Source organism: Dicentrarchus labrax, unplaced genomic scaffold, assembly GCF_905237075.1.
Source record: "Dicentrarchus labrax unplaced genomic scaffold, dlabrax2021, whole genome shotgun sequence".
NCBI lineage: Eukaryota > Metazoa > Chordata > Actinopteri > Moronidae > Dicentrarchus > Dicentrarchus labrax.
In genome coordinates this window covers 24,951,820-24,975,723 of record NW_026136713.1, presented here as the reverse complement: position 1 = coordinate 24,975,723, position 23,904 = coordinate 24,951,820, and the positions used below count along the sequence as shown (strand labels likewise).

The window sequence follows — 23,904 nt, the reverse complement described above, 5'->3', positions numbered from 1 at the left end:
TGCTGGGAGTGGCAGCCTGGATCAGAGACTCCCTGAACACCGTCCTGACCCTGACAGCCCACACCAGGTGAGTCTCACACAGACCAGAGTCCTGCGGGACCCTGCAGGTCTCTGTCTGCTTCACCTGTACTTGTGTCTTTGTAGTTTCTGCTTTTGTGTCTCTGTGTGTCTCCATCTCTGTCTCTCTGTGTCTGTCTTTGTGTCTCTGTCTTTTTGTCTTTGTAGCCTCAATTTTTGTGCCTGTGTCTTTGTCTCTCTGTCTTGTCTTTGAGTCTTTGTATCTCTGGAGTGTCTTCCTTTTTGTATTTTTTTTGTATCTTTGCATCTCTGTCTCTGTGTGTCCTGATACCGCAGCTCCTACAGATGGACATAATGTCTCACATGTCTCTCCTGAAGACAGTCTGACCTCAGCTGCTGAGTGACAGAAATAGTTTTAATTGAGAGAAGTTGAAACTCCACCTACTTCCTCACAGGGTGTGATGTCAGAGTATCTCTCATCCTTTACTACAGTAAAAGTATAAATACCTCAGTGTTAAAGTATAAATACCTCAGAGTTAAAGTATAAATACCTCAGTGTAAAGTATAAATACCTCAGAGTTAAAGTATAAATATGTGTAAAGTATAAATACCTCAGAGTTAAAGTATAAATACCTCGTGTAAAGTATAAATACCTAGAGTTAAAGTACAAATACCTAAGTCAGTGTAAAGTATAAATACCTCAGAGTTAAAGTATAAATACCTCAGTGTAAAGTATAAATTTAAAGTATAAATACCTCAGTGTATATAAGTACCTCAGTGTAGAGTATTAGTATTATTATTAGTATTATTAGTATTATTATTAGTAGTATTATTAGTAGTATTAGTATTAGTATTATTAGTATTATTAGTATTATTATTAGTATTGTACTGTCCCAAGGCATCCCCCAGGGTTCGGTGCTTGGTCCTCTCCTCTTCATACTTTACCTGCTCCCCATTGGCAACATCATTCGCCACCATGGTCTCCACTTCCACTGTTATGCTGATGACGTCCAGCTTTATATCTCTACCAAATCCATCACCCCGGCCACTCACTCCACTCTCTCCAACTGCCTCACCGACATCAAATCCTGGATGCATTCCAACTTCCTCAAACTCAACTGTGACAAATCAGACCTTATCATTATCGGCCCCAAATCCCTCACCAAAACCACAGACAGTTTCCACCTCACCATTGACAGCTCCATCCTGTCTCCATCCCCCCACAGTCGAAACCTCGGAGTCATCTTTGACAATAACCTCTCCTTTGAACATCACATAAACCAAATCACCAGAACTGCCTTCTTCCATCTCAAGAACATTGCCCGTCTTCGCCCATCACTCTCCTTCTCTGCTGCTGAAACCCTCATCCACGCCTTCATCACCTCCAGAATCGACTACTGCAACAGCATCCTCTATGGCACACCATCCAAAACTCTAAATAAGCTACAGTACATCCAAAACTCCGCTGCACGTATGCTCACCCACACCCACACCCTTGATCACATCACTCCCGTCCTCCAGAACCTCCACTGGCTCCCAGTTCCACAGCGCATTCAGTTCAAAATCCTCCTCCTTACACACAAAGCCCTCCATAACCAGGCTCCTTCCTACCTCACTGACCTGCTCCATCGCCACAATCCATCCCGCAGCCTCCGCTCATCTGACGCAAACCTTCTGACTCCTCCACCCCGGACCAAGCACCGAACCCGGGGCGACAGAGCCTTCTCTGTAGCTGCCCCCTCCCTCTCTGCCCCCTCCCTCTGGAACTCTCTCCCCAAATACATCCGTGACTGCACCGACCTTCCAACATTCAAATCACTGACAAAAACACACCTTTTTAAAATTGCTTTTAATGTTTAGCTTAGTCTGATGTGTTTTTAATGTTTTACTATTTGATGTTGTTTTGCTGCTTTTATGTTTTTATGTAAAGTGTCTTTGAGTATTTAGAAAAGCGCTTATAAATAAAATGTATTAGTATTATTAGTATAAAGTACTGTGTGTGCAGGTTGGAGGAGGCGGCCGTCCTCACGTACTCTCCAGCTGTTCATCCCGTCATCATCGCTGTGTGCTGCTTCCTCATCATCGTGGCCATGGTTGGATACTGCGGCACACTCAAATGCAACCTGCTGCTGCTGAGCTGGGTACGTTCACACCGCAGTGGGTACAGTGCAGGTATACCCCAACACCTGGTTACTCAACTGGTTACTCACCTGGTTACTGCAATACACCTGGTTACTCACCTGGTTACTCACCTGGTTACTGTAGTACTGTTACACCTGGTTACTGCAGTACTGTTACACCTGGTTACTGTAGTACTGTTACACCTGGTTACTTTAGTACACCTGGTTACTCACCTGGTTACTGTAGTACTGTTACACCTGGTTACTGCAGTACTGTTACACCTGGTTACTGTAGTACACCTGGTTACTCACCTGGTTACTCACCTGGTTACTGTAGTACTGTTACACCTGGTTACTGCAGTACTGTTACACCTGGTTACTGTAGTACTGTTACACCTGGTTACTGCAGTACTGTTACACCTGGTTACTGCAGTACTGTTACACCTGGTTACTGCAGTACTGTTACACCTGGTTACTGCAGTACTGTTACACCTGGTTACTGTAGTACTGTTACACCTGGTTACTGCAGTACTGTTACACCTGGTTACTGCAGTACTGTTACACCTGGTTACTGTAGTACTGTTACACCTGGTTACTGTAGTACACCTGGTTACTCACCTGGTTACTCACCTGGTTACTGTAGTACTGTTACACCTGGTTACTGCAGTACTGTTACACCTGGTTACTGTAGTACACCTGGTTACTGTAGTACTGTTACACCTGGTTACTGCAGTACAGGTAGAGCAGAGTAAGATCAGGTCCAGTATTTGTTAGACCTAAACAGGGATCAGTCTGTCTCTTTGGGTCCGGTCTGTGATCCACATTACCTGTCTGTTGTCACCTGAGTGGGCGGGGCCAGGTATCAGGTGTCAGATTGTCCTTTCAGTGTGTCTCTGAAACACGAGACGTTGGGACACAGAGGGCAGCTCAATGGACTCCCAGATGGGATGATGGGAAACCAGCAGAGACAGGAAGTTCCCCTCAGTCAGCGCCGCCGCCGCCGTTACACCTGGGAGGTCACATGACATCACGCTCACCTCCATCCTGCTCACACACTGAGCTCGAACACTGGAAGTACTCAGAGCCTGTACACGTATTCTCAGCTGTATGCAGTTGTACTGTTGCACTGTTTTACGGAGGCTCTGTGGTGTCTAATGGACTCTGTTTGTGTGTTACAGTATTTCTGCAGTCTGTTGGTGATCTTCTGTGTGGAGCTGGCGAGCGCCGTTTGGACCTACGACGAAGTGAGAAACCAGATATGTAAACATAAATAAATAAAATAATAAATATATATTTAGTGTATAGCAGCACTTTATGTCACAATGATGTTAAATAAAGACGTGTTTATGACCTTTTCTTGTAAAATTCTAATCTTCTCAAAATGATTTAACATCAGATGTCTTCCTGTCAGCGGCTCAAACACTCTGTAGTAGTTTTTTACGTTGGCTAATTAAAAATGTGAATATTTGATCCACCTGTGGACATCTGAAACCGACCAATCAGAGAGCAGGTAGCGAGCAGCTGCGCCCCGTCTTCGTTCTAAGAATAAACAGAAATGTGAGACGAGGGGCTCGCTGCTGCTCCTGTTTCACACAACAAACACACTGATCACAACTACACACTACTACACACTACTACACAGTAATACAAACCTACGGCAGCCTTGCTAGTGAACTTTTCATGATGAAGTTTAAATTCTTTTATATCCAGGTGTCTTTCAAGACTTTCATGACTGATTATTTAGTAAGTAGTAAGTGTTTTCAAAGATAAAAGAATAAATTTAAAAACGTATTAAAAAAATGTTAATTTGCGTCTCAGAGCTTCTGTACAAACCAGCTGTTACTGTGAGGTTGAACAAACAGGCAGCAGCTTATCAGCAGCTTCAGCAGCTGTGTGTGTGTTTACCTGCAGGCTGACATCACCATCTCACCTCCATCACTACAGGCCTCACCTGCCTGCAGGGGGTTGTGGGTATTGTAGTTCAGTGGGAATGATTTCTTATCAGCAGAGAGCTGATGCACCTGGATGACGGGGGAGGGAGTGGGTGACACAGAGGTGACATCATGTGGACAGGTGATGACTGTGTGTGTGTGTGTGTGTGTGTGTGTGTGTGTGTGTGTGTGTGTGTGTAGCCCGCAGTGCAACGCTCTGATATGATCAGTCTGAAGTCTCGGATGCCAAACTACGGCCTGCAGCGTTACCAGTGGCTCACACACACCTGGAACAGCTTCCAGACAGAGGTCAGAGGTCACACAAACACACACACACACAAACACAGGTCATATGACCTGCATGCTGACAGGTGTGTTTACCTGTGCACAGTTTAAATGCTGCGGGGTGATCTACTTCACTGACTGGCTGGAGATGACGGAGATGGAGTGGCCACCCGACTCCTGCTGCTCCGATCCATATCCGGGATGCGCTCGCCACGCCCACTACCACGACCTCAGTGACCTCCACCAAGAGGTGAGCCGCCACGCCGCCACCTCTGATTGGCCGACACTCATCAGTGGTCTGACTGTGATCTGTGTTTCAGGGTTGTGGGCCGAAGATCTACGCCTTCATTCGAGGGACGAAGCAGCTGCAGGCGTTACGCTTCCTGGGCGTGTCCATTGGCGTGGCTCAAATCCTGGCGATGGCGCTCACACTCACGCTGCTCTGGGCACTTTATTACGGCCGAAAGTCTCCAGAGCTGGACTCCACAGTGCCGCCTCCAGATGACTCCTCTCCCCTCGCAGCGACACTTGGACCCTCAGTGGAAGCTTCAAAGTCCGGCTGCAACCACACAAATAAAGGCTCTGCTGGTGCCGCTGCCGCCAAACCGAGTGACCTCCAGTTCGAGATGGAGCGTCTGTCGTAGGATTCAAACTGTTTCATGGTTTCATTCAACATTTCTGTCAGTTTAACGTCGGAGGATCCAATGAATCTCTGTCGGTCTGGTTTCTTCGAGGATCCATCAGGTCCAAAATCCTGAACCCATAAAGACCTCCACTGTGTCTGAGATGTTTCACTAACATTGTTTAAAGGACCTGGTTGGAGGTTCTGTTGAGCCTCAGTCCGCGATCACAAAAGTTAACACAAATTCAACCGACACTCGGGTAGTCTGCACGCAACCATGAACCCTTTTTCGTTTGGTTAAACTTTTTTTTGCTTATTTCAAAACTTCTTTTAAAATATGACTTTTCTCAACGTTTCTTTTTTACAGTGAAGATTATTTGAAAAGTTAGATATTTGGTCATTTTAACAGATTTCATGACTGCAAACCCTGAATTTTTATCCAATCACAGCAACACTGGACTTTCACTAAAGATATTAGTAAAACGTTAAATAATACATCACCAAACTGCTCGAATTTTATTCTCACTGGAACAAGTTGCCTCCAATTTTTAACAAATTATACAAAAAATCTATTTCATTACAAAAAAAAATCTAAAAACATAATTTTTTTTGTAAAAGCTGCTGTGAAATCAGGAATTTTAAGGCACAGCAATGAAACAAAGATCCCGGAGTCGGTATCTGACGACCTGAGAACAAGACTCCACAATCAGATATCATTCTCTGCTCTGATCGAACCTGATTCTGTCACAGATTATCTGTCTCGTGTTCTGCTGTCAGGATACAGGGAAAGTTTCAGAAATTGCGTCAAAAAGTTATTTTTTTATAAAAGTTACCCACTGAAGTTGTCAAGTAAAACTTTATTGACACTGACAGAAAAGATGAACCGAACTACGAGCGGAGCGGGATGAAAGCGGCACTCGCTGCCGACCGAGTCATCAGGAACTCTTTGAGGATGAACTCTGAACTCGAGCAGAAGCACAAAAGGATTCTGGTGCTTTTTGTTGGTACTTTTTCACTGGATGAAGCTCGAATGGAAACAACCACTGAACAGACGAAGAACTGTACGAAGTCAGTCTGAAGGGTCTGAACGAGGAGGTGTGCATGGTGTTTAATATTTAATAATATTTGTTTGATCATTTTCTCACTGGAATTAAAGCAGAATCAGGTCAAACTGTGGACGTTTGATTCAGTCACCAGAATCTGCAGGTGAACCGGGCGGGGCGACGGACAGAAACAATGATTGTTTATTTCAGTAAAAACAGACACACTCTCTTCATCACATGGTCTCCACAGGAAGAACATTATTACAGTCTACACTGTAAAACAAACTAACTCTGCAGCTGTCTGTTACATTTTTTAGTCAAACTCTTGATGATAATTTACTTTTATTCTTTAGAAAAACTTGAAACTTAAAATTTTAGAAACAAAAAATCTATTTCAAAAATTGTTCAGCAAACAAATTTTAACAATTGTTCCCAACCTGAGGGTCGGGACCCCCGCTAGGTGTCGCCCAAGCTTGGCAAGGGGTTGCAAGGTCTTCTTGGTTTTAAGATGTGTAAGAAAACTACAGTTTACTCGCTGATAGACAGGAGCTTCCTTAAGAGAAAGGATCACAGTGAAAACTGTTACTAATTTCTAACTGCAACCAAATAGTAATTTCTAAAAAATAAAGTTAAATTAAAGCTGCAAGCAGCGATGAACGGGCCCTCGCACTCCACGCAACTCGGGGTGTGCTAAATGGTAAATGGACCTGTACTTGTATAGCGCCTTTCTAGTCTTCCGACCACTCAAAGTGCTTTTACACTACGTGCCACATTTGCCCTTTCACACACATTGACACAGCGAAGTCCATTGAACTGAAACTAATGCATTGATACACATTCACACACCGATGCATGGCATGGGGAGTAATTCAGGGTTCAGTATCTCGCTCAAGGATACTTCAACATGTGGCACCAGGAGCCGGGGATCGAACCACAACCTTCCGATTAGGGGACAACCCATTCTGCCTCTGAGCCACAGCCGCCCTGCTGAGGTTGCGTCAAGTGCCGTGGTAACATGTGCAGACCACATCATGAAAATTTCACAGAAATCAGATCATAATCGCATCGCAGCACTTACTTCCTGTTGCCAGTATGTGGCGCTCTCACTATATCTGAATATTGTCATGTCGGCGTGTTCAGGGCGGGACTCTTATCAAACGTGTGAAGTTTCAGTTTCCGGTGCCTGGACCCATGCCTGGACCCATGCCTGGACCCCTGCCTGGACCCCTGCCTGTACCCCTGCTTGGACCGGCTGCTGGACCCATGCCTGGACCGGCTCCAGGCATAGCACCAGGCTCCCCCGGCAGTGCTGCCGGCAGTGCACGTTTCCCCCCTGGCACTGCACGGGGCCTCTATGCAGCTCCCGTCTCTGCTCCTTTAGTTTCAGTGTACATTGTACAGTGTGTGATTATAGAGGACAATAAGACTGATTCTTTTCATTTTCTGTGAGCCTGTTAGAGCTTACAGCAGAGCTTCTCTATCCACTATCCAGGTATCCTACTGATGACCCAAATCGTCTGTGCTTAACATAAATGTTGGTTATTATTCTAAAAACCACAATAAGGTATATGGGTCACACACACACACACACACACACACACACACACACACAAACACACTATATGTACAAAAACAATCACTGTATTCCTACTAACAGGATATTATCATTCATTTCCCAGAGAGAAAAATAAACCATGTGAACAGAAATGATATTTGATTGTTATAAAATACATTGGTTAGTAATTAGACATTCATATTTGAATTAACCAGCAGCCAATAAACATTAGGGCCCGAGCACTGATTGTGCGAAGGAGTGTGAATGTCGTTCTATGCTATCTAAGAGGGAACTTGTCATTATTTACCATCCAACAGGGGACTGAGCTTGTTTATTGAAAAACTGATTGACATCCAGCGCTTGTGAAAAGTGGACAGCAAGTATTTTGGGATTGAGCCACTTTAAAGGGCTAGTCAGTCTGATGTGAAGCTTATTAGTTAAAACTACAAAGAAAGGATCATGTTACTGCTCATTTAATTCCTGATTTTATCCAGTTTTTTCTATTTAAATAGAAATGAAATCCACATTAGTTGAGCATTGTTTTGTTACAAATACCATTAAAATATAATGTTGCAAGAGACAATTTACTTGACATTTTTTCACAAAAAATATTATTGATTTAGCTTGTTCCTCTTATTCATCCATGCTGGAGTGTGAATGTCGTTCTATGCTATCTAAGAGGGGACTTTTTTTATTTACTGAGAATTAACAGACAATTAGAGAAGAATTGCAAACTGAGCTTGTTCATTGAAAACTGATTGACATCCAGCGCTTGTGAAAAGTGGTCAGTGAGTATTTTGGGACTGAGCCACTTTAAAGGGCAAGTCAAAGTCTGATGTCAAGTCTATTTATTAAAACTGAAAAGAAAGGATCCTACTGTTTACCGCTTGATCACATATTTTTCCATTTTTTATTTCTCTGTTATTGTTCTTATTTTTCTTCTTCTGTGTCACGGCCGAACAACCACAACATGATAGTCAACGCATGATTGAAAACCTGTCCAAGGTTTGGAAATGTTTGTTATTAAGGGGAAAAACATTTAAATTAGTGCACTATTGTAATAATATTTCTGTAATTAAAGCCTATATAAAGTAATGTTGTTGCTAGCACTGCAGGCCTTAATATTAGTGCATGCGGCCAAGTTACTTCTTAAATTCAGGTAAATCATTATTTATTCTCAAAAAAGTGGCCATGATTATTTTTGTAATATCTTTATCGCAGATAAAAGTTAAAATATCGAAAACATTACAGTTAAATTGTGTTTTTGAAAGAAACAAAGAAAGCCTTTGCAGTAAACAAACACTCATTGAAGGTGAAAGAATAGGTAGAGGCAGTTCCATTGCAGAATATGGAGGTCCCCTCTTTGATAGGTAGTAATTTCCTTTAAAAAAACATTTGAGGTAAAGGACGCAGGAGGGTTTGAATCCCTCTCCTCGTGTGTGCTGAGATTTGGGCCGAATATGTGTGTGTGATCTTAAGGCCCGGACACACCAACCCGATTATCGGCCGTCGGACAGTCGGGCGAGGTCAGTGACTCGAGTCGGTTCTGTGTGTCCTGTGCCGTTGTCAGTCGGCGTCGGCGTTCATTTTGGCCGATTCGACATGTAGAATCGGCCAGTGGCCGTTGGCCTCAATGACCAATCTGATTGGTGCAGTGCTCGCCCTTGACTAGCGAATCAGTGAGTGCACAAGAGAAAACCGGAAGTGACGATGGTTAACATACTACACCAATGCCAATATCTTGTTATTATTAGCCATCGTATTTTCCGTTCAGCGAGTAATGACAATAACGATCCTTCTTGACTACTATCAACATTCTCTGATGAAAACAATGACAGACAACAGCGTGCTCTGTGTTTACTAGGTCTAGAGTGATCCGCCATTTCCGGTTTTCATTTTTCTTGGGCGACAACACAGATTAGCGCCGCCTGCTGTTATGGGGACGTATTACGCCTCACGCACGCTCCAGTCGGCGTCAGTTTGGTGTGTTCAGAGGCACTTTTTTGACCGACTCGGAGGGACAAGAGCTGACTGATCAGTCCGACTGCTTTTCTGCCGACGGTCGGCTGTCGGGTTGGTGTGTCCTGGCCTTTACACGACTTGATGACTCAGTCCAATAAAAAAACACATATGAAAATCGTTATAAAAATATATACACATTGAAAGTAATGCCTTGGTGAAAATGTGCTTTTGTTATAGGTTTTATGTCACAATGTGAGTGAAAATTAATTTGTGTTTTTGTGCCTGACGGTGTTGACATAAAAAAGGGGTGGCACGGCAAAAAGCACATTTAGTTAAAAAAAGAGAGGTTGGGAGGTTGTATCAAAGCAGAGCACAGTAGCTGAGTACATGGTAGATACATGCATGTAGTTTACTTTATCTGAGCTTAAGGGTGTCACGAATTCCCGGCCGTGATGACTGTTTGGGTGTGTTTGTGTTGGTCTATGGTTTGCGTGCTGGGTGCTTGTCGTGTTTTCGTGTTGTCTTGTGGTGTTTTGTGTCACTCTGCCTCAGGAATCAATCCTGGGACTCAGTCCCGGAACCCAGTCAGCCCACGCATCCTGTTGGATCCCCACACTCCAAGCCTACCAGCCAGCCACTCTCTGGATCACCCCCACCTCTGGACTCCCACTCCCGCCTGCCAGCTTCCCCTTTTTTCACTATTCACTGTTTGTCTAAATAAACCGTTTAAACTCAACCTCTTGTCCGATCTGCTTCTGGGTTCCCCTCAGAACCGTTTTTTTTTACAACTTTGAATCCTGTTTTGTCCCACTTCCCAAGAATCAGTGCTGATACTGATCTTAACTGATACTGATATTAATTAATATTAAATTATATTGATATTAACTGATACTGATATTAACTAATATTAAATTATATTGATATTAACTGATCTTGATATTAACTAATATTAACTGATATTGATATTAACTAATATTAACTGATATGGATATTAACTAATACTTATATTAACTGATACCGATACTGATATTAACTGATACTGATATTAACTTATATTAAATTATATTGATATTAACTGCTCTTGATATTAACTGATATTAACTGATATTGATATTGACTAATATTAACCGATATTGATATTAACTAATACTTATATTAACTGATACCGATATTAACTTATATTGATATTAACTGATACTAATAATAACTGATACCGATATTAACTTATATTAATTAGTATTTGCCCTCCTCGCCACAAGACACAACAGGTGGCCAACTTGTGAGTACCTCCCTCATTATAAATAGAGAGCTGGACTTGACTTGCCTTCCTTTGTCTACAAACATTAAGTGGATGATTTGTAAATGTGTGCTGTGATTCTGTTTTTTTTTTTATATACATACTTTATAAGTGATGGGGCTGTAACGTTACTGGTGCCCCATGAGCAGGTTTTGAGGTTAGGTTGCCTTGCTGAAGGGCACCTCGGCAGTGCACAGGAGGTGAAACTGACACCTCTCCAGCTACCAGTCCACACTTCATATTTTTGTGGTCTGTGGGACTTGAACCGGCAACCCTCCGGTTCCCAAGCCAAGTGCCTACTCACTGAGCCGCCCCTGTTGAGCTACCGTCACTGTAAGTAGCAATTTCTTCATATAATTTACATATTTTTATGATCTATAAGAGACAGGAGGGTTACATTTGTTAAATAATACTATGTTGATTTATGCTGCGACCTCCAAATATGCAGTCGAAGGCGCAGACAATAATAATTCCTAGAGATACAATACGGCCTGATAACAAGAATAGGTAAGAAGAATTCTAGCAAAAACAATAGGGACCTTCCAGTTGATACTGGCTCGGTCCCTAATAATAGGTAAGAAAAAGAATTCTAGCAATTACAAAAGGGACCTCCAGCGGTTGCTGTCTCGGTCCCTAATGACCTCAACAAAAGATTATAGGTTTATTTCAAAACTTAAAAGTTTGACCTAAAACTGAAATATCAGTGAAGACAGATGCCTTGGAATGTTTGTTCTCAACTTCTCTGTTTTTTACACTGTATATGGACAATATCTCAGCAGCTGATTGGCTGATTTCCTTGCCCCTGTCTCCAAGGTCTTGCTCATGGTGGTACTGTTGGGTCTCTGTAATTAATGTTAAAGAGTTCGGTCTAGACCTGCTCTATTTGAAAAGTGTCCTGAGATAACTTCTGTTATGAATTGGCACTATACAAATAAAATTTAACTGAAATTGAATTGAATTATAATAACAGCAAACATCAGCTCAAACACTTTCCTCTAGTCGAACTGCAGCTGTTGGAGAAAGTGGAGAACACACTTACAGACACACACACACACACACACACACACACACACTCACACACACACACTCACACACACACACACACACACACACAGTCAGCTGTTGAGTGTGAAAATCTCTTAACATCCAGCATGTATGAAATTCTACCTCCACAACCTCTGCAGAGTATTAATAGATAGTTTACCCTCAGCAGCGTGCTGATGTCCTACAGACGCCTGAACGCAGCGCAGCAGTTTACACACTTGTCTATTTTTATACAGAAATCTTTCATTTCTAAGTATGGTGCTCGACTGGTATTGATTGATTTGTAAATTCAGCGGTGGTAAAAAAAAAGTAGATCAGATCAGATGGGCGTTGTAAAATGGCTCCACAGCTGCCCCATAACAGGAGGTCGGCCATTTTGCATTTAACGTTCCAGGCGTTTTACTTTAATGAAGTCCTACAGAACTGATCGGCTCGACTTCAAATTTAGATCTAAAGACAATAATGATTCAAACTTAGCAAAGCCTGAGTTTTCCGTCAGTGGGCGTGGCGGCAAAGATTAAAGTTTAGCCATGAAACAGGAAGTTGTTGTAACGTACATTCTGTACTGCCAGGGCCCTAACGTCGCTGCCTCCAGCTTAAACACTACATTTGAAGCTTGTGGCCAGAGGTGGGAAGTAGAATCTGTTTTCAGGTTTGCACAGAAACAGCCGGCAGAAACCGAGGAAGTACTTTTACTTTTATACTCTGAGTACATTTCAGAGTCTGTACTTTTACACTTTACTTGAGTAAAGAATCAGTTCTTCTTTTACATCTTCTTTTGCACCAGTATCACCTCTGCTGGCTGAACCAATCTGCGTCTTTTGTTCTGATAAAAACAGGTTTACATGAAACAACAAAAAGAAACAGAATAAATTCCATTAATCTGAATGAAAAGAGACACTTGTTTGCATGTTTTAATAGGACAATGTTTTATTCTATTTACTCAGACACTGCACCGGACTAAAACCATGGAAGCTTCTCTTTTTTTAATATTATCCTCAATAATTCATATTTTATCAATATAACACAAGCTTTAGGAAATCAAACGCAATAATTATCATTTAATCATCCTCAGTATTTCATCAATTTACACAACCGACATCACTTCCTCCCTCCGGCACAACGACTGGTCCGAACGCATGCATCGGGAACTCTTTAGAAAAATATCATGAACTGAACATAAGACAAGTTCTTATGGGAATTATTGAAACAATAAGATGATTGACTACACCAATAAAGAACAATTACAGCACATGTGCACTAGCAACAGTAACGGTAATAATAATAATCCTTATTTCTGTTGTTTACAACCAAAAATCAAGAATATGATCCTCAAAAATATGGTTCTATAATTGTTTTCCCTAAAGTCAAAGCATATCTTTACAAAACAAGGGAACAAACCAACAGATATTGGTTGCATATGTCACATTATAGTCGAGCAGTGATGGTTGACGGTGGGCTGCTAGCAGGGTTAGCCATTTGCATTTTCACTCCAAAGTGTCGGGCAACTTTTATATCGTCTTAGAAAAACAACGACAGAGACATCAATCTGCTTTTAATCCAGTTCAAGATTCAACTCCAACCTTTCAAACATATTTGCATCAGTTGATTTCAGCCGTCCAGAGTTTGACGGGAAAAAGAGCAAAAATACCAGAAAATCCACAAACGTATCCACTGCGATCTTTTCTCCAAACAAACATTAAATCCAAACGAGGTGAATCCGGGAAAAAGTCCAACAAATCCACAGAGAAAGTGAATGTACAGGTGAGTCACAGTTTTTAGGAAAAGGAGAATTGCCTTCGTATCAAAATGGATTCAAACAAGTTCGTCTCCGTTCACCAGCGGTTCACTTACCGGAGATAAAGATGTTTCTGAGACAGGAGATCTTTAAATGTGAACATTTTCAGACCAAAAGTGACCAAAAGTATTTTGTCTCCACTGGAACCCAAACTCAATATTTCAGTGTGAAACAAGTCCTAACTGCAGATAATCAATAATGTTTAATGTAACCTAAACATCTACAAAACCTTTTGCCCAAATTGAGGTCAGATTTTACCTGGATACACAGATGGCTTTGGAAATATCGCGACCTGAAGTCCTGAAATCTTGCTCAGACTCAATAAGCAAATTATTATTTAGTGACAAAACAAAAAACTGCAATATTCACAGAACTATAAACAGACTTGGTTACCGGACATACATGAGAAACGTTAGCTTACAGATTCTGACAGGAAGTTCAACCTTTCAGGGAAACATATAAAGTTAATTAATTGACTTTTATCTCATTTGTTTGAATCTGCGCATTAAATAATTTAACAAAGAGTTACGCGCCGGAAGTATTTGATGATGAATTAGTGCTAAGCTAGGCTTACCACTTCCAGACACCAACTCTGAACACACAGACGAAGTTTGTTGAGTATTTCTTAAACTGTTCCTTTAACTGTCAGAATCAGAAAGACAACATTTTACGATGCTCACATTTAGTGGTAGCAGCTACATTAGCGTGATACTTAATATTTAGTGACGACTGCTGTGTACTGTTGGCCATAATGACAAACTGCTGCTAACGTCTGTTTATTAAAGCTGAAGATATTCTGTTGTAGCTGCTACGCAATCTAAGCTAGCATTAGCTAACGTTATATGTAACAGACTGACTGAAGCTGCTGCTCCGAATACAAAGATCCTGATGATTAAAATGATAAAAATATTAATGTAATGATCTTAAAAGTATAATTCAGGCTGTTATTGACCTTCTGCTAGCTTTATCTGTCGCTCAACATTCAATACTCGACTGCTAACTAGCTACAGTGCAACACCATTGTTACGACGGCCCGTTATCCTGAAACACAAACAGTGTGATAAATGGTTTTTAGAAGGTTGTGCTTCGACAATGAGATTCTCAGCAGAGTCCTAAACCCCAAAATCTAAATAAATAAGTGAAATGTGAATATTCTTTCACCCTGACATGGAAATTGAGAGCTGCTACCTGTCCGTAGTTTCTGGAATATAGTTTGAAAAACTATAAAAACTCAAAAGTCTTTTTGTCTTCTTTGATAATTTTAAATTATTTAAGGTTTTAAAGCATAATGTATAATTATGGTATTCTTTAAATGAAATGGTTTATAAGTTGCATTGATACATTTAAGTGATATTTGTGCACACATACCAATCATAGGTCAAAATATTGTCTGAATTATAAAAGCCAGAAGTGGAATTAAATGAAGGGTTCAAACAGTTTAATGTTAGTTATTAGGGAGTTTTATATTCTCATGCAATGTGTTGAACTGTACAGTACGAACCCCGACAACTGCAGGGACAGTTTCTATTCTTTACATTGTAGTGTGACATATCTGTTTCACAAACTACACGTCTGTTTACTTCCTGTCAGCGCTGTTTCATCGTTATTTTAACCACTGAGCAGTTCACTTTGTAAAAATTGTTAATAGTATTTACTGTATGATTTTGATCATTCGGATAGCCTAATCACCTGTGTTTTTAAAAAGCGAGCTAGCTTAGCCAGTCAGCTAACCGAGGGGGGCTGACTGTGGTTTCCGCCAGTTAACAGGAAGTGTTTCCTTGCCACCGTTGCCAAGGTCTTGCTCATGGTGGTACTGTTGGGTCTCAGTAAATAATGTTATAAGGAGTTCGTTCTAGACCTGCTCTATTTGAAAAGTGTCCTGAGATAACTTTGGTATTATTTGGTTTGACAAATGAAACTGAACTGAGTAATTAATAATTCATTTCTGAGCCCTTTCGCGCACAGAGAGTTAAAAACCGATCAAACTTTAGCTAGCTTTGAAAATCGGGCTAATGTTGGTGTCTGGCTAACCTAGCTCGCTTTCTAAAAATGCTGAGGTGATAGGAGGCTATCCAAATGATCAAAAATGAACAACAACTACTATTAACAATATGCACAAAGCTAACTGTGAAGAGTTGAGCTGAAATAAGGTGTGCAGTTCGTAAAACGTTGTGCAAATACTGTTGGAGGCCTTCGGAGTAGTGGCCGTTTGTTTTCAGTACAATGTGCTATCAGACAAATGGGACATTTTTCGGATTATTCGAGATTTTAAATAATGGTCAGACGCATGATGAGTCCTAGTTACAACGTTCGGGCTAGAAAATGACGTGCACAGGCAGCTGATGCTATAATATACATATCATTTATTGGCCAACAGACTCTTTTTGATCGTCAAAAGGACGCAGTGCCTGCCAACAAGTATTAAAATAATTCAGGGTGTCAATTCTCTTTCAAGCTGCTCATTTTATATTTTACAGCTTATAAAATCTAAAACTAAGAAGCCGCTAACAACGCACATCTTGATTTTATGTGACTAAATTGGTGTAAAAAGGTTGACTTCAGGACATTTGATGTTTTAAGGGTTCTTGTTACAGTAATATAAGTTATAATAGTTTAAATTGTGACGGCAGCTGTCAGTGCAGCACAATGTTCCCGAAACATCCTCAAATCTCCCTGAAATCAGTTCTGTCGACTCGTGCTGTCGCAAAAAAGTCCACCCGACAACAACTTTAACCCTGCTTAAAGTACGTTAAGAAAGACAAACATTAGGCAGCATGTGCGTTAAATAAATCTGCAAGCAAAGACGACGAAGATAAAAGCTCCGGTGCAAAGACAAAAAACAGTTTCTTATCACAAATTGACATCAACATTTTTCATGATGGCGCTGCAGATGTTTCTGTACAGCAGAGAGGAAGGCAGTCAGCTCTGACAGAAAGATCAGGTAAAAAAACAATATATACAGAGTCAGGACCGGACCCCGGACCGCTCGTACAGGTGGAAACCGACGAGCTGCGTAGTCGGGGACGCACCTGGTCGGATCTACATGCAGAGGAACGTCCCGACACACCTGGAAACACACCGACCCATGCACTCACTCACACAGGTATTGAACATGCTTTCCTCAACATCAGAGCTGCGAATATAAAACCTCCTCCGCCAAATCAGCGGATTAAAGGAAAAGCCTCCTCATTTTGGGAAGAACGTATGTTAGTCATTTAGCCCTGATCCAGAACTCAACGTGCTCGGAGACCTCAACGCTTCTTACGCCACTGCGTGATGTGGTCACATATTCTGGGCTGTAGGATCTTACTGAGGTCCAATAAACAATTAGTAAATACAAATACGAATACATACAAGTAAATAAATAACAATAAATAGCAAAATTATAATAAATACAAAAAATAAATTAAATAAAAATTGAAATAAAATAAAGTATAACAAAAATAAACAAAATAATAAAACATAAAAAATAGTTCCCTCCAAAACATTTTTTAAAAATTGCATATTTTATTTATTAAGTTTGCCGTTAGATGATATTTCTTTGAAAGCCTTCACTGCACCACCAGGAATAACAATCTACTTATTAATTATATATATTTTTTAATTTTCTTTGGCTTAAAAATAGTCAAATAAATTAAATATAAAATAAATCTTCCCAGGTATTATAAACCTCAGTAGCTGCTCGCAGTGTTGCAGAAACTGACGAAATCTTGGATTTAGTCGTAGGTTTCGGTCCAGGTGAGATTATCGCAGACTGTCGATCAAATAGGTTCACAAATGTAACCTGCTGCTGGATTAAAGGTTTGCATAGTGTGAGAATCATTAATGGGACGTTCTCACTCCCAACTCTATGTTTTAAGACACTGACTGATAATTGGGAAACAAGTTCGTATTCTCATTATTCTTCTCATCATGAATATTATATTGATTAAGGTTGTATCTGAGAAAACTGTCCAGGACCGCCATACAAAGTACGTCCATTCTGAATCAGAGCTAATGTACCCAGACACAGGTGAGAGGATAGGTAAACTGCTAGCCTAGCTGAGTGAAAGATAATATTAAGAGAGAAAAAACCTTCCAATAACTTCAAAACTATCTTACTTTACGTTTTTTATCTTGTTTAATTCACACAAGTAGAAAATGAGATGGGCTTAGCTCTCGAAGACCGTTAGCTCAACTCCTTTGGAGGTTGGAGATCATTTTATTTAATGTTATAAATGTATAAAACAAAGCCATGATGAGAAGATTGGCTATTTATATTTAGTTATTATTAATGTCTGCAACCAGGTCAGATTCCCCTTGAAATCAGTGAATCGAGGCGGGAGACAAACTCTTGGATGGTCTGATTACTAGCTTGTAGATCAGACAGACTTGTTGGAAGGTTGATTGAGCTAGGCTAGCCGTTTCCCACTGCTCTCATTCTTTGTGCTAAGCTAGACTAAACACGTCTGAAAAACTGATTTCTATTATCTCATCTGACTCTGGTAAGATGGTTCCCAAAATGTCCGACATTTCCTTTAAACTGCATTCCAAATAAAGAAATCTACATTAGCATCACCTTTCTCTGGTTTTGAGACATCAATTTTAAAGACATACAGAATTGGAAAAATAGCAGTCGTGACGATTTTTAATTTCTCTCAGATAGAGATGAGTCATTAGCCAAAGCGCTACCGTCATCTCTTCTCAGACTGCTAGAATAAAAATCCTTCCTACGAGACCAAAGAAAAGTTACAATCCAACGTGGGTTCAGCTCAGTTTAAGTGTATATTTTATCATTTTCCTCCACCAGAGGTTTGAAATATTCAGATTAACCCGTCACTTCCACCGTGGACATGATCCAAAATCCCCACCATCTGAGTCTGTTGTGGTTCTGGGGCCGTCGACACTGACCCCTAATCCCTGACCCCCCTGTAGTCTTCCTGCTGGGTGGGTTGTGTTTCCGCTTTTGGAGGAGGATGTTATCATCTACAGAGCGGAGACCCGGACGATGTTGGCCTGGGAGTAGTTGGTGGAGCTGGTTGAGTCGTCGCCTTCGGGCGTGGTGCCGGGCGGAGTGGGCATGCTGATGACGGCGGCGGTGATGTACGACTGGTCACAATTCAGAGGAACCGTCTCCTCAAATTTGGCGTTCAGACTGGATCGACTGGAACGACTGCAGAGAGGACACAGAGGAGCGGTTGAGACTCAACGCATCAAAAGATCTGAGACGACTTCACAGAACAAAGGAACCTTAAAATCTCAGTTTGACCAACATAGGTCTTCAGGTAGGACTGAATCCCCCAAAACAATTCCACATTAAACAGAAACCAGACAGCTTTTTGCTTCTGTATATTTACGTGTTTCCTGGCAGTTTCAAGATCGATTGATCTTGATTTGTGATATTATTGGTTGATTAATTCACATTTACGTAAGTCATTATTAGTTCAGTTTGTTAGTTTACTGTTTGGACTGTTGGTTGTGCACGCCCTGAAATTAACGCGCAATGATCATAATCCATTGAATGCTTTATTCCAACCAACAGTTCAAACCTCAACATTATTACAAATACATTCAAATTATTTCAATCATTCAAAGGGAAACCAAAAAGACTTCAACTATTTTCTATCAATGGACTAATTGATTAATGGACTGATGGTTCCAGCTATATTTAAATAAACTGTTGGGTAGTGTAATTTATAAAAAACATCAAATTTTATAAAATCTTAATATGTTTGTGTGTAAAAATCTGTAAAGCTATCTGATAAATGTATTGAGTAAAAGTGTTAACATAAATGCATTAGGTTCATAAATATGAGATACAGAGGAGTTTCTGTGGACTTTGGATTTTAACCAAGCGTTATCCTGTGGATTGAGGGGAGGAAGAGGAGCAGAGCTTCAGCAGTGATACAGGAGGAGGCTGAAATAGAGAGGAGTTCCCAGCTGTCCATATTTAGGAGAAAGTTCCCAGAGCTCCCAGACCTCCCACCGTCTCCCACAGCTGGACATATTCTGGATTCCTGCTCTCTGACTCTACATGGGAATACACAGTTACATGATCTCTGGTGCCATGTGTTTATATACAGTGAGTGTTCGGCTCAGAGTTTTACTGTTTATAACATCCATTTATATGTTTGTGTCTAGTTAAAGCAGAATGTCTCCTCCTCAGGTCTCTGAAAATGCATTAGATTATATAAATTACATTCAAAAGCAGCTATTGAGCACTGAAAACAATATATAAAGCCATTATTATTTACTTTATATCAAAGCCTGAAAATGTCCTCTTTGATTGGCTGTCAGGTGTCAATCATAGTTCAGGTCAACAGTTTAACCATCGTTCTAAACATGGGCTCAAGGCGGAGATGGGGACTCGAGTTTGCGACTCGGATTCGAGCTTACAGGCAGGTTACAGGTTAATTGTTGACCACGTAACGTTAATGTTACCAGCCAGTACCAGCCACTTGCATGATTTACCAGCATCTGAATGGTGTTAATATTGTGTCCAGCAGATGTAGCTAACTATAACTGAGATTGGATGATTAGTTATTATTGCATGACTAATAATGTTAGATTTACAAGATTACAAGATTTCAAGATTACTTTATTTGTCACATACAGAAGTCCCAGAGTAACATGCAGTGAAATATCTCCTGGTTATGCCTAAACTGGCCTTATAAATAGAATAAATAAGATAAATATGAATAGAATCAAATATGATGTAAATAATGTAATTAAATATAATCTAAATAATGTAATCAGAAATTAAAATATGTGTAAGGGTGTGTGTATGTGTGTGTGTCAGGCTGAGTCCTGGTGGTGGGGGGAGTGGTCAAGTTGAGTTCTGGTTCAGGAGTCTAATGGCCTGAGGAAATAACAATATTTTCCTGTTACCCTGAGTTAGTCTATATCTTTTTTTAGCAACCCTCTCTATAATCAGAAATAAAAGATTAATATATAGCCTGCAACATTAGTTTAGATCCAGTTCTTCTCTCAGAAACATGTGGTTCCAGATGTGTTTTGCTACACATAAAAATGTTAGCTATATCATCCAGATCTTATTACTATAATTAACAGCCTCCTTTGATGAAGAAGAATTTTCTGGAAGAAGGTTTCTGGAAAAGGCATGCCAAAGTGTTCCCGAGGCTCTGTCTTGTGGCTATGAGAGTGCTCGCTGTTCCTGCCATCAGTGCACCAGTGGAGAGGGTATTCAGTCACGGAGGCCTTATAATGCACCCTCACCGAGCCAGGCTTAGTGCAAGGACACTGTCCTGCTTGATCTTTTTGAAATATAACCATTCTGTTGCATAATGTTTTTCTAGGTCTTACAGTAGGCCACTGGAGGACACCTACAAGTTTGTTAATGTTTTGTGGCCCATACAGTGTATTAAGAGAAGAATAAGCTAAACTATTCTGATCTTATTGCAAGTTTATTATTGTTAAATATTTTGTTCTAGGCAAAACAACACTGTTGATTGTTTCTGCAAAAAGATTACTCTTTTGTTAGTAAAAAAAATCAAGATAGCCAATAACTCCAGTGATATTCCATTTTGAGTTTTACTTTTATGCAAGGAATCATTTTTGTCATACAAGGTGCCTTTTGGAACAAAACTGGTCATGTTTTAATACCACCAGTTTATATACTTACAGTATATTTCAGATAATATGGCAGCAACAGTTTTGCTTTTTTTTTGTGAACAAATTTTTAATTGCAAATAACACAGAAGTAATATATACAAGTGTTTAGAGTACTTTTAAGTGTTTTGCTTACAAGCTGTTTGCATTTAGCTAAAGTGTGTTTTTTTGCACTAATTGCAATTATGTTAATTACAATGTCTTTGACTGGGTGAGGTGTAACATTTTCTATATTTGCTCTTATTATGGTCCCACTGAGCCTGCACAATAGGGGGCAAGATATACTATAACTGTATGTTCATGTTGGAAGAATACAGTTTCCTTTAAAGGAAAGCATTCATTGTGTGTTTTCTTCATATTGCATTGCAATAGCCTGTTTAAAGTGATCATATACCAAACAACTAATCAGTACTGATACTGTATGCTAATAGATAAAGGAGTGATAATAATACAGTAAATGCTTTGAATTTCTTAGATATAGCTGTGCAGTATTCTTAGTAGACCGGATAGCAGCAGATGACAGAAGGCTCATTACAACCTGAAGAGACATATGACTTTTATTTTGAGACTTGAGACTTGACTTGGACTCGTGACCAAAGACTTAAGACTTGACCAAGTCTCACCCCACAAAGACTTGAGACTTGACTTGGTCTTGTGACCAAAGACTTCAGACTTGACTTTGACTTGCAAAAAAAGACTTGTGAACATCTCTGGCTCAAGGTCAATGAAACTAACCGTAGCAACAGTAATGTTTCATACTGTCTTACCACCTAAATCTTTTCAGGGATTTGTGGGACCTAGCCTAAAGATCAGTTGAACCTTCTTAACCACACTTAATACCTCCTTAAAAACCTCTACAACCTTCTCACACACCTTTGGAACCTTGTCAGAACATCTTCAACACCTTTTACTCTAAAACTTCCTCAATGGCCTATGGTACCAACTCAAGCACCTCTGGAACTTCTTAAGTGTGCCAATAACCTCATTACGAGTTTTGGTACCTGTACAGGGACCCATGGAATCTCTTTAAGGATTCCTACAATATACGTAAGGATCATAAGAACCTTCCTATCAGCATGTAATACCTCCTTAAAGACCTCTGCAATCATGTTAATGTCCAATGGAACCCTGTTGAGACATCAAGACATCTCCAACCTTTACAGGGATCTCCTTGTACCTGTGTAGCCTCCTCAGTGTTCTCTAAAACCTAAAATCTCTTCAAGGAAGTGGGTTCACCTGGAACCTCTTTAAGCATCCCTTGGACATATTCAAGCATTACTAGAACTTTCAACAAGCTCTAATAACCAATTAAGAACTTCTGCAAACTCCTCAATGATGCTTGAATGATGCTTCTCAGAAAACCTCCAAACTTCTTTAAGGTCTTTACAAGGGGATCTACAACCTCCTCATAATCCTGTAACACCTTTTTATGGGCCTTTGCAACTTCCTAAAGGATCCCTAGAATGTTTTAAAGACTTTTCCGATCTTTTCAATGAGCTCTTAACCTCCCAAAACATCTTTGGAACTTTCTCAAGAACCTCTGAAACCTCCTTTTGGACCTCTTTAAGGATCACCAGAACCACCTCATTTGCCTTTTATACCTTCCTAATGACTAATACTAGACTAGTGATGTCCTTTGTCATCCCTGAAATGTCTTTGAGAGCTCTAAAACCTTTATAAGGATCTCTAAAACGTCCTCAAGGACCTCTGGTACCTTCTCAAGGACCACAGGAACTCTTATAAGCTATTTCCTACCTGTTGGTGAACGGTCTGTCTCTGATCTGGATGGTGCTTAGTTCCTGGATGCTGCCCTGCAGACCCACAGACATGTTGGAGTTGGGGACGTTGAAGGTCTTCCTCTTCCTGCGGCTGCAGCAGGAGCTAAGGCCGTGGGGTGAGGAAGTGGAGGAGGTGGAGGAAGAGTGGGACACCTGATTCACCAGAGTCACGTCCCTGTAGCTCGCTTCGTATGTTTTCTCGTCCACAAACTCGTGGTTCTGAGGCAGATACAACATCAGGATGTTAGAGGAAAGGTATTAAAGGCACTGTGTGCGGGATTTGAACATTTCTGACTTTGGTGACTCCTAGTGGTAGCACCAAAAAAGACACACACACACACACACACACACACACACACACACAAAAGGTTCTAATCAGAAATGATAACAGTTGAGTGTAGAGACTAGTATCAGAACTATAAATAGAGTATAAACAACTTATATAGATTTTTTTTTATCAGAACAGTCTATACTTACGTGAGTTAATGCACCCGTAATTTAGAGGTGCAACGGATCACAAAGGTTACGGTTCGGATTGTATCATGGTTCACTATGATTGTTAAACAGTGATTGCATCCTATTTCTGGAGGTCATCCAGAACTGTATTGTTGTTAAATATGTAGGTATGGTTTGGAGGTGTAGAGCAACGGTTCATCTTAAGTTCTGTTCACGTTGCGTAAATCCTCAGGCTCAGGTTGCATTCTGTTTTTTTCAGTTTTTTTTTTGACTGAGTCAGTGTCCATGCATGTCATAAGGTGCAAGTAGATACACAATGCCAGGGGTGTGTTAATGCTCCTCTTAAGGTAATGAACAGCTTTAATAGCTAAGACTTTTATTTGTTTC

At 40.5% G+C, this 23,904-nt stretch overlaps 2 protein-coding genes and 1 long non-coding RNA gene across 5 annotated transcripts in view; 1 reads left to right on the top strand and 2 right to left on the bottom strand.

The window, feature by feature from the left end:
• tspan12 (tetraspanin 12) overlaps window positions 1-7,726 on the top strand; it is a 9,139-nt gene extending 1,413 nt beyond the window's left edge. The window contains exons 2-7 of the mRNA XM_051420139.1: window positions 1-67; window positions 2,024-2,159; window positions 3,317-3,382; window positions 4,271-4,378; window positions 4,461-4,604; window positions 4,675-7,726. The exon at window positions 1-67 is cut by the window's left edge and continues 16 nt beyond it. Of these exons, the coding sequence (XP_051276099.1) occupies window positions 1-67; window positions 2,024-2,159; window positions 3,317-3,382; window positions 4,271-4,378; window positions 4,461-4,604; window positions 4,675-4,998 (845 nt within the window). The 3' untranslated portion in view covers window positions 4,999-7,726. The remainder of the gene's footprint in view (window positions 68-2,023; window positions 2,160-3,316; window positions 3,383-4,270; window positions 4,379-4,460; window positions 4,605-4,674) is intronic.
• LOC127374711 (uncharacterized) lies at window positions 2,230-2,896 on the bottom strand. Of its 2 annotated transcripts, none has more exons than XR_007887225.1 (3): window positions 2,655-2,896; window positions 2,397-2,462; window positions 2,230-2,342 (listed from the first exon to the last, which is right to left on the bottom strand). It is a non-coding gene; the product is annotated as an uncharacterized LOC127374711 (long non-coding RNA). The 2 variants fall into 2 exon arrangements; XR_007887224.1 differs by having other exon boundaries at window positions 2,421-2,462.
• Window positions 7,727-12,777: 5,051 nt separating the features above from the next.
• Window positions 12,778-23,904, bottom strand: part of LOC127374521 (potassium voltage-gated channel subfamily D member 2-like) — a 62,802-nt gene continuing 51,675 nt past the window's right edge. For both annotated transcript variants that reach the window (XM_051419945.1, XM_051419944.1), the window contains 2 exons: window positions 23,039-23,280; window positions 12,778-18,827 (listed from right to left, as the gene is read on the bottom strand). In XM_051419945.1, coding sequence (XP_051275905.1) covers window positions 18,641-18,827; window positions 23,039-23,280 — 429 coding nt within the window. In that variant the 3' untranslated portion in view covers window positions 12,778-18,640. The remainder of the gene's footprint in view (window positions 18,828-23,038; window positions 23,281-23,904) is intronic.